Raw genomic sequence first — 11928 nt, 5'->3', positions numbered from 1 at the left:
CACTATGGAGAATAGTATGGAGGTTCCTTAAGAAACTAAAAATGGAACTACCATACAACCCAGCAATCCCACTCCTGGGCATATACCCTGAGAAAACCATAATTCAAAAATAGTCACGTATCACAATGTTCACTGCAGCATTATTTACAATAGCCAGGACATGGAAGCAACATTAAGTGTCCATCAACAGATGAATGGATAAAGAAGATGTAGCACATATGTACAATGGAATATTACTCAGCCATAAAAAGAAACTGAGTTGCTTGTAGTGAGGTAGATGGACCTAGAGACTGTCATACAGAGTGAAGTAAATCAGAAAGAGAAAAACAAATACCGTACGCTACCACATATATGTGGAATGTAACAAGAAATAATAATAATAATGGTTCTTAAGAACCTAGGGGCAGGACAGGAATAAAGACACAGACAGACAATGGATTTGAGGACATGGGGATGGTGAAGGGTAAACTGGACAAAGTGAGAGAGTGGCATGGACATATATACACTACCAAATGTAAAATAGATAGCTAGTGGGAAGCAGCCGCATAGCACAGGGAGATCAGCTCAGTGCTTTGTGTTCACCTAAAGGTGTGGGATAGGGAGGGTGGGAGGGAGACGCAAGAGGGAGGAGAAATGTATAGGGAGGATATATGTATATGTATAACTGATTCACTTTGTTATACATCAGAAACTAACACACTATTGTAAAGCAATTATACTCCAGTAAAGATGTTAAAAAAAAATCTTTGATAAAGGAGGCAAGAATATAAAATGGGAAAAAAACAGTCTCTTTAGTAAGTGGTGCTGGGAAAGTTGGACAGCTGCATGTAAATCAGTGAATTTAGAACACATCCTCACATCACACACAAAAATAAACTCAAACTGGCTTAAAGATTTAAACATAAGGTATACCACCATAAACTCCTAGGAGAGAACATAGGCAAAATATTCTCTGACATAAATCATACCAATGTTTTCTTAGGTCAGTCCCCCAAGACAAGAGAAATAAAAGCAAAAATAAACAAATGGGACCTAATCAAACTTACAAGATTTGCACAGCAAATGAAACCATAAACAAAATGAAAAGACAACCTACGGAGTGGGAGAGAATGTTTTCAAACAATGCCTCTGACAAGGGCTTAATTTCCAAAATATACAAACAGATCTTATAACTCAACAACAACAAAACAAACAACCCAAACAACGAAATGGGCAGAAGACCTAAATAGACATTTCTCCAAAGAAGACATACAGATGGCCAACAAACACATGAAAAGATGCTCATCATCGCTAATTATTAGAGAAATGCAAATCAAAACTACAATGAGGTACCACCTCACACCAGTCAGAATGGCCATCATTTAAAAGTCTACAAATAACAAATGCTGGAGAGAGTTTGGAGAAAAGGGAACCCTCTTACACTGTTGGCAGGAATGTAAATTGGTGCAGCCACTATGGAAAACAGTATAGAGGTTTCTCAAAAAACTAAAAATAGTGTTGCCAATGACCCAGCAATCCCACTCCTGGGCATATACCCAGAGAAAAGTATAATTTGAAAGGGCACATTTACCCCTGTGTTCATAGTAGTACTATTTACAATAGCCAAGATATGGAAACAATCTAACTGTCCATCAACAGATGAATGGATAAAGATGATGTGGTATATATACAATGGAATATTACTCAGCCATCAAAAAGAATGAAATAATGCCATTTGCAGCAGCATAGATGGACCTAGAGCTTATCATACTAAGTGAAGTAAGTCAGAAAGAGAAAGACAAATAACATATGATATCACTTATATGTGGAATCTAAAATACAATACAAATCAACACATCTTTGAAACAAAAAAAGATTCACAGATATAGAGAACAGACTTGTGGTTGCCAAGGGAGGTGGGGGGGAGGGGAGGGAAGGAAAGGGAGCTTGGAATTATCAGAGGCAAACTGTTATATACAGGATGGATAAACAACAAGGTCATACTGTATAGCACAGGGAACTATAGTCAATATTCTCTGACAAACCATAATGGAAAAGAATATGAAAAAGAATATATATATATATATATATATATATATATATACACACACATATATATGTATGTATATATGTATGTGTATACATACATAAATATGTGTGTGTATAACTGAGTCACTTTACTGTAAAGAATTAATGCAACATTGTAAATCAACTGTACTTCAATAAAATTTTTTTAATGAAAATAAATAAAAACAAAGATTTTAGACCAAAACAAGAGAAAAAATTAATCAAATCAAGAGCTGGTTTCTTGAAAGGATAAAGATCAACAAACCTCTGGCCAGACTCACCAATAAGAAAAGACAGAGGACCCAAATAAACAAAATAAGAAATGAAAGAGGAGAAATAACAACCACTACCACAGAACTACAAAAAATTATAAGAGTACACCATGAACAATTATATGCCAACAAACCGGACAACCTAGAAGAAATGGACAAGTTTCTAGAAACATGTAGCCCACCAAAACTGAATCAAGAAGAAATAGATAATTTGAACAGACCAATCGCTAGAGGTGAAATTGAATCTGTAATTTTAGAAGGAAAAAAAAAAAACTCCCTGCAAACAAAAGATTAAGACTGGATGGTTTCACTGGGGAATTCTACCAAATATACAAAGAACTTAAACCGATCCTGCTCAAACTCTTCCAAAAGATTGAAGAGGAGAGAACACTCCCAAAGTCATCCTATGAAGCCACCATGGCCAAAACCAAACAAAGACACTACCAAAAAATAAAAGGCCAATATCTTTTATGAATATAGAGGCAAAAATTCTCAATAAAATATTAGCAAACTGAGTCCAACAACACATAAAAAGGATCATACACCACAACCAAGTTGGATTCATCCCAGGGTGACAAGGATGATTCAACATATGCAAATCAATCAATGTGATACATACCACACCAACAAAAGACAAAAACCACATGATCATCTCAATTAGATACAGAAAAAGCATTTCATAAATTTTAATATCCATTCATGATAAAAACTCTCACCAAAGTGGGTATAGAAGGAATATACTGCAGCATGATAAAAGCTACTTATAACAAATCCACCACCAACATAATACTCAATGGTGAAATACTGAAAGTCTTCCTTCTAAAATCTGGAACAAGACAAGGATGCCCAATCTCACCACTGTTATTCAACATAGTATTGGAAGACCTAGCCACATCACTCAAACAAGGAAAAGAAGTAAAAGGGATCCAAACTGGAAGCGAAGAAGTGAAATTGTCATTATATGCAGATGACATGATACTATATATAGAAAACCCTAAAGACTCCACACAAAAACCACTAGAACTGACAAACGAATTCAGCAAAGTAGCAGGATGCAAGATTAACAAACAGAAATCTATCACATTTCTTTACACTAACAATGAAATATCAGAAAGGGAAAGTAAAAAAAATCCCTTTTACAATCACATCAAAAAATATATATCTAGGAATAAACCTGACCAAGGAGGTTAAAGATTTGTATGCTAGGAACAAAAAAAACATTGATAAAAGAAATTGAAGGTGATTTTTAAAATGGAAAGATATCCCATGCTCTTGGACTGGAAGAATTAATAGTGTTAAAATGGCCATACTACCCAAAGCAATCTACAGATTTATTGTGATCCCCATCAAATTACCCATGACATTTTTCACCAAACTAGAGCAAATAATCCTAAAATTTATGTGAAACCATAAAAGACCCAGACTTACCAAAGCAATCCTGAGGGAAAAGAACAAAGCTGGAGGCATAACCCTCTCAGACTTCAGACAATACCACAAAGCAACCGTAATCAAAATAGTGTGGTACTGGCACAAAAATAGACATATGGATCAGTGGAACAGAATAGAAAGCTAACACACCTACTATGAATTAATCTTCAACAAAGGAGCAAGAATATACAGTGGAGAAACGACAGTCTCTTCTGCAAGTGGTGTTGGGAAAGCTGGACAGCTACATGCAAATCAATGAAGTTCAGAACACTAACTCACACCATACACAAAAATAAACTCAAAATGGCTTAAAGACTTAAGTATAAGACATGACACCATAAAACTCCTAGAAGAGAATATAGGCAAAACTTTCTCTGAAATAAACTGTAGCAATGTTTTCTTCAGTCAGTCTCCCAAGGCAATAGAAATAAAAGTAAAAATAAACAAATGAAACCTAATCAAACTTATGAGCTTTTGCACAGCAAAGGAAACCATAAAGAAAACAGAAAGACAGTCTATGGAATGGGAGAAGGTATGTGCAAACAATGAGACGAAAAATGGCTTAATTTCCAAAATAAACAAATAGCTCATACAGCACAATATCGAAAAAAACCAAACAACCCAATTCAAAAAATGGGCAGAAGATATAAACAGACATCTCTCCAAAGAATATGGATGGTCAATAAGAGGCACATGAAAAAATGCTCAACATAGCTAATTATTAGAGAAATGAAATTGAAACTACAATGAGGTGTCACCTCACACCAGTCAGAATGGCCATCACCAAAAAGTCTACAAATGTTAAATGCTGGAGAGGATATAGAGAAAAAGGAACCCTCCTACACTGTTGGTGGGAATATAAGCTGGTATAGCCACTATGGGGAATAGTGCAAACATTCCTTAAAAATCTAAAAAGTTGCCATATGATCCAGCAATCCCACTCCTGGGCATATACCCAGACAAAAGTATAATTCAAAAAGGTATAGGTACCCCTATGCTCATAGTAGCACTATTTACAATAGCCAAGATATGGAATCAACCTAAATGTCCATTGACAGATGAATGAATAAAGATGTAATATACAGATACACACACACACACACACAATGGAATATTATTCAGCCATTAAAAGGAATGAAATAATGTCATTTGTAGCAACATGAATGGACCTAGAAATTATCATAGTAAGTGAAGTAATTCAGACAAAGATAAATATCATATGATATCACTTATATGTGTAATCTAAAAATATGATACAAATGATCTTATTTACAAAACAGAAACAGACTCACAGACATAGCAAACAAGCTTATGGTTACCAAAGGGGAATGGGAGGAGGGATAAATTAGGAGTTTGGGATTAGCAGATACAAACTACTATATATAAAATAGATTTTTTTAAAAAGTCCTACTATATAGAACATGGAACTATATTCAATATCTTGTGATAAACTTTAATGGAAAAGAATATGAAATAGAATATATATGTGTGTGTGTATAAATGAATCACTTTGCTGTACACCAGAAACAACCACATTGTAAATCAATTATATTTCAATTAAATAAATAAATAAGGCAAATGGCTAAAGTGTACATGGCTGCAAACCTACCCAGCCTCCTGTGATATAAGTGTTCAGTCAGAATGATAGGGTTCACATCTCAAAAATGTCAAGTAGATGACACCAATAAAATTAAGGGCTCTGTGAAACTATCACCCCAATCTATGCCATAAACATATCCATCACCTCCAAAAGTTTCCTCTTGCCTTTTTTATTTATTATTAGTTTTTATATTTGATAGGAACACAAGATCTACCCTCTTAGAAAATTTTTTAATATACAATATAGTATTGTTAACGACAGGGACTATGCTGTACAGTAGACCTCTTATCGCCAAACCCATCAGGTTGTATACACTAAATATGCACAGCTTTTAATATGCCAATCATACCTCAATAAACTGGCTTTTTTAAAAAAATGGATCAATAAAAAGAACTCCCCTCAGGAAGGAAGAAAAAAAATAATAAAGACCTGAAAGATAGGAGCTGTTAATGCTGAAGGAATTCCTTTCATTGTCTCATGCGTGGGAATGACTCACCCATCAATGCAGTTACTAAGTAGTGACATCAGGATGTGAAAATTAATATTTAAATCTTCATTAATCATACCTGATAAGGTTGGCAGTTTTAGAGACAGACATTTTGTAAATCCTAGGTGAAATTCTTTCTTAAAAAAACGATGGAATCTAGCAACAAATGTGGACTTTTTCCTCATGTGGGCTCTAATGCAGGCTCAGAAAGTGAACCTAACCATAATTTCAAATATCAATACTTAACCATAAGAAAATCTAAATGGACACTGAGCAGTTTTCCTGGGCTTGGCAACACCAAACTTTCTCTCTAGCTCAAAGCAGAGACACACATGAAGAGAACCAAAGAAAACTGCCACTCCCTAAGGTGTAAATAGGTGCTAAGTGAACTCAGCAGGTACAGTACTATCCTACGTGTTTCCCACCAACAACTCCCCTTTTCTATTTCTTGGTATATGAGCTGGTTAATATTAAATGTGGGAGAAGGGGGCTAGTATTAAAGTGAATATAGCTTATTTACACATAATATTGTTATTATACATAGTAGAATAGAAATATAGTTCTTCCTTAGGTTTGAAATGAAATGGGTTGGGGGTAGAATCCAGTGGGGAAAAGCATAGAAGTGTCTGCACGAATAGATATGCACACACATCCTCTCAGTGAGTCCCCTAGGCAAGGAGATGTTACAGTATATATGAGTATGAAATAGTTCAACTCTGATCAGAGCAACAAGAGGATTACCAAGATGATACTTCTATATGCTTTCCAATGATCTCAGTCCCCCAAAACTGTAATTATAGAAGCTGATGCTGCCCCACAAAAGGCTCAGTGGTAAGATCTGAAACATTCAGAAACCTCAAAAGTTAACTCCACCACTAATCCTCCCCCGAGATCCAGGTTGACCCACAGGGGTTGTGCGCCACTGTGTCCTTCTGCTGATCTACGATACATCAACCCTTTTCTGCTGGAAGCGCTTTAGGAGGCCCTGATGGATCTGCTTAGACTTGATGCAGTAGACAATGGGGTTCGTGAAGGGCGGAACCAAGAAATGCAGGTTGGCCATAAGCACTGCCAGAGCAGGGCAGCTGTACTTCTCTACTCGGTACAACACAGACAGCCCCAGTTTGGGCAAGTGAAAGATGAGAACAATGCAGAGGTGTGAGACACACGTGTTGAGTGCCTTTACGTTTCCCAGGTGACGCAATGCTCAGCACAGTCCTCAGGATCAGGGCATAGGACAGTATGATGAGGGAAGAGTCAAAGCCCAAAGAGAGGAGGATGGAGACCAGGCCAACCAGGCTGTTGACCTGAGTTTCTGAGCAGGCCAAACCCACAAGGTCACATGCAGGCAGTAACAGTGAGAGGGTACACTGATCTGGGGAAAGAGCAGACACTGCAGGAGGATGGGTCCTGGGAGATTGAGCAGGACAGCCCCCACCAGGATGGCAGGCCCCACTTTGGCCATGGCTGAGTGGGTAAGAACTGAGGCATAGTGCAGAGGGTCCCGGATGGCAACAAAGCGATCAAAGGCCATGGCCAGAAGCACACCAAATTCCACATAGGTGAAGGCGTGGATGAAGAACATCTGTGCCGCAGAAAGATTGAAGGGCAGCTCACCAACACCCAGCCAGAAGAGCTGCACCATGGTGGGGAAGGTGGAGGCCCAGAGGCCCAGATCAGAGGCTGTCAGCATGGACAGGAAGATGTACATGGGTTCGTGTAAGGCTGGATCTGTGCAGATCAGGAAGAGGATGATACTGTTACCCAGGATGGAAACCACACAGATGAGGTTGATGGGGATGGAAACCCAATGATGAGATGCTCCCAGACCTGGGAAGCCAGTGAGAAGGAAGGTAGAATAACCAGAAGTGCTGGTGTTGCAGGAAACCATAGTGATTCCAGGAGGGAGTTGTCCACCCTATATGTAAGAAGCATTCATTCACTTGATCATCACTTATAAAGTCCCTACCAAGTACTAAGGGCTGGAAGGGAAGAGCTGCCCCGTCACCCTTTCTCAGGCCATGAGAGAAAACTCACTCCTCTGAGGAACTCCATTCCCTCCATTTTCTTTATAACTTAATCTTCTCCTTGAGTAAAGTGATATTGAATAAATTTTATGAGCTAATCTCTGCTTATTGCCTTAGCCTCTCAGTATCTATTCTCTCTTTGACCTAAATAAACAACCTCCTTTCTCACTTAAGCTATACCCAAAAGCCTATCTCCAGACTGTATTCTCAAAATAAATAATGAAGAAGGGAGAATAATTTTCTGTTTAAATTTAGTATGATGTTAGCAACAAGCAGTTTAGACTCCATTTCTATTTATTCTTAGAGACAGGTTTTCCATAGTGTGACCTACCTGTTAACGAAAGAGACACATTCAAACAAATGATGTATTTTCAAAACCACCCTCTGAGGAGGCTGGTTGTTTTTTCCTCTGGTGCTGTTAAAGAACCAACATTTTCTGTGTTTCTTTTCTGGAAAAGTCTTTGGAGCACAAAGGTTCTATCCAATGTGCTCAATAGTGACAAATTTATCTCCCGCGAAGGTGGGTTGGCCTAGAGGAAGTATTCAACAGTTCTTTGAAGCTAAATCTGGTAAACAAGATGGGAACTGAGATGAATTCACTTTTGTTAAACTCCTTCTTACCCAATCCCACCTCCACCTCACTGGCTGCTTAAACTTGTACATCTTCTTCTGACCTTGCCTTTGAGAGAGTCCTATGGCCATGGGCTTAATTAGAAGGCACTTTTCTCTTAAGTATCTTTTTTTTCATCCCTCTTATCATAAAAGCTGTTATGACAGCACCAAGTGCTTTGAAGTTCTCCAGAGTTGGGGGCTGGAGGGTGAAGCTGACAGGTCTTGAGGGGCATCACCTACAGAGTCAGGCAGAGAATCATGAGTTTCCAGAACCCCAGGGTTAATAACATTCAGCAAGGAGCCCAGAGTGTAGTGTGTAAGCTCATATATTCCCGTTACTTCACATAACACTTTCGGGCTGCAAAGCCTCCCCAACTTCTTTCCTCTGCAATGGGAACGTTTGTCTCCATTTGTCTATTAAGTATCTTCACATTGGTGTGCATTGTAAACTGATTGTCCAGCAGAACCACAAATAATAATTCCCCTTTCCCCCGAGTTCACCCTCTAAGACCTGTTGGGCCTTCCTCCCTTTTCTGTTATCCATGAAAACTCCAGGAAAAACAAACAAACAAACTAGAATCTCTTTTCACTCTGTAATACGTTCCCCAAGTCAACTTTGAACTATCCCCTCCTTTCAGATCCCAATGAAAATAACCTAGCCCAAATCACCATCATTTCCCTTAATATTATAACAGCCTCCTAACTATCCCACTTTCTTCAGTCTTTCTGCATTCTGATTCACCTTCTAAATTTCCGTTTGAATCATGATCAGAATACTGAAGAAAAGGCAAGCGTGGACATGGAAATGAGTATGCGCCTGGGGAGGAAACACAGTGATCATATTTGCTTCGGGAATATATCTCCTACCATAACTTTAATGATCCTCACTGGTCCCTGACGCTGCAGGATCAGGTCTAAGTAAGATCTTTATACTGGGCCCAGAAGAGGAAGGACCTTGTTCATCCGACATCTGTAGCCTATACAGTCACCTCTCCCCTAAGCCTTATAAATGCTACTCATAAGCTATCATTCTACTCATCAAACTTACCATATTTGATAATTTTTAAAATGTCTTTTGTTGAAACATAAAATACACATAGAAAAGTCTACAACTCCTACATGTAAAACTTGATGAATTTCCTCAAAGTGAGCACACCCACGTAACAAGCACCCAGATTGAGAAACAGAATACTGTCAGCCTCGCAGAATTCCCTTGTTACCCCTTCCAGTCACTCCATCCTCTCAATTATAATCACTATCCTGATTTTGCCTGTCTATGTCATGCATTATCTATATATATACTCTTTCCTGTCTGCCTCCCTCCACTCAACTTTTTGTCTATTTATTGAAGGAGTGAATAGATGGTTTGACTTATGTTTTACAATCACCATCTTACTAAACTGACTTTCCATTATGTGTCAAGAACTGTGCCAGGAAACAGCATATAGCAATGAAAGCTCACGTAAAGCAGGAGTCCCCTAAAGGAATGTGCTTATTTGTTCTACTATGAGCATGTGCGATTCCACCAACTGGTTTCTGATAATGATTATTCACAATGATAGTAATAGTAATTGCTATCATCTGTTGGCTATGTTCAGACACTGAGTAAGGATGTTCCCTACCATCTTCACAGTAAAGGGCCGAGTCTCAGGCAGAATAACTTGCTGTTAAGCCAAAGTGAATGATCCTGGTCTCAGCTCAGCCCTGATTCTCAAGGCCACGTGCTATCAGAAAGCTCTGAAACATTTCCCAAACTGTCAGGCAAGACATACATTACCTGACAGGCCGGAGCCCAAACAGAAAGGCTTTTTCTCCAGATGCAACTTAACCCATACAAAAATAGCAGCTTGAGGCCCACCTGCGAGCAATGTTTTCACAGACTGTCATTCCATATGGCATCATATAGTTTTGCACAAAGCTTCTGTCCACAGCAGAGTAAAATGACACCCAAGTGCCCACAATCCCACCTGAAAAATAGAACGGCCTTCTCAAGCATTTGGACCTTCTCAAGCAACTTGGACATCCTCTTTCTCTGTGGTCCCTAGAGATCCCTGTATCACTGTGCTGGGGTTAAATACACCTTGCCTTACCCTATTTTTTCCCCTTTTTGCCAGGTCTCTTGCTTTCTGACACTTCTTCAGGGTCCTAAGTTTATTTTATTTTTTTTACTAAATAATAGGAAGAGTCAGAAAACAACACATTTGTCTTTTATAAATGCTCTCTACACCTATGCTTACTTAATCCTCTGACCCTGTGGTATATTTTCCAATTTTCTGATGAAGAAATTGGGTCTCAGAGAGGCTAAGTAACTTTCCCAAGGTCATGATGTTAGGAGATAGATCCAGGATTTAAATCCAAGCTGGCCTAAAGACAAAGGCTACTCGCTTAACTGCTTCATATAAGAAAAAGCAATTCTGGCACTTTGCGGTTATTAGATCCTTTGTCCTCAGGATAATTTAAAGGCCAGTTTTTCTGTCTCCTCCCTCCAACCCCACCTCCCTTTAAAGCAGATGCAGAGGTTTGAGACCAGAGTGAAGTCATACGCTAAGAGAAGTGGCCTTCAGACTAGTCCAGCCAGGCCTCTCTGCTTCCATCACTCCCAGTTCTTCCAACCTTTCCACACAGGTTGTGGCTCATCGTCTGAATGCAATGGCCAATTTACCTTGCACAGTGCACCTGCACCCAAGAATTCAGCAGTGTGTGATACAAGGGAGGCTGCATTCTCCTCCCCCTGTTCTAATGCTGCAGGGTGACAAGGAGTTCACCAAAAAGTTGTGCGCTTATCATGTTAAAAAAAAAAAAAAAATAATAACACTGACTTCACAGAGTGGTTGTGAACATGGGAAAGACTATAAACTGTTTAGCACACAGTAGGCATTTATTAAAATGTAACAATAAGCAGAGACACCTAGGATTTTCACGCCCCTTATCTCATGACGTCCACCTCCTTCCAAAGCCTGCGAGAGCCGCATAGCATAGGGAGATCAGCTCGGTGCTTTGTGACCGCCTGGAGGGGTGGGATAGGGAGGGTGGGAGGGAGGGATGCAAGAGGGAAGAGATATGGGAACATATGTATATGTATAACTGATTCACTTTATTATAAAGCAGAAACTAACACACCATTGTAAAGCAATTATACCCCAATAAAGATGTTTAAAAAGAAAAAAAACAAAGCCTGTGAGTGGCATCATCCCCTTTCCGTAGATGAGGCAATAGAGCCTCAGAGATGAGGAAACCTGTCAGTGACCCCATGAAGAGGAAGCAGAAGAGACTGGTTTCAAGAATGTCCCATTTGACTCCAAAGCTCATGCGTCTGTCCATCCCTCAGCACTCTCCTCTCTAAAATCTTTGAAAATATTTGTCTCTTGAAATCAATATAGAGATTGAGAATACACACAAAGCACTTAGCATAGTGCCTGGCACATAATAAGCGCTTAATAATGCTTGATATTTATC

General features: G+C 39.0%; 1 protein-coding gene across 1 annotated transcript; it reads right to left on the bottom strand.

The window, feature by feature from the left end:
• Positions 1-6773: 6773 nt before the first annotated feature.
• Positions 6774-7724, bottom strand: LOC116758328 (olfactory receptor 51H1-like). Its single transcript, XM_032641155.1, is given in 3 exon segments — positions 6774-7017; positions 7019-7178; positions 7181-7724. Coding segments are annotated over 3 exon segments (948 nt in total).
• Positions 7725-11928: the final 4204 nt, after the last annotated feature.

Source organism: Phocoena sinus, chromosome 8 (assembly GCF_008692025.1).
Source record: "Phocoena sinus isolate mPhoSin1 chromosome 8, mPhoSin1.pri, whole genome shotgun sequence".
In the NCBI taxonomy this organism is placed as follows: domain Eukaryota; kingdom Metazoa; phylum Chordata; class Mammalia; order Artiodactyla; family Phocoenidae; genus Phocoena; species Phocoena sinus.
The sequence above is the reverse complement of the archived record's forward strand: the minus strand, read 5'-3'. Positions and strand labels throughout refer to the sequence as shown.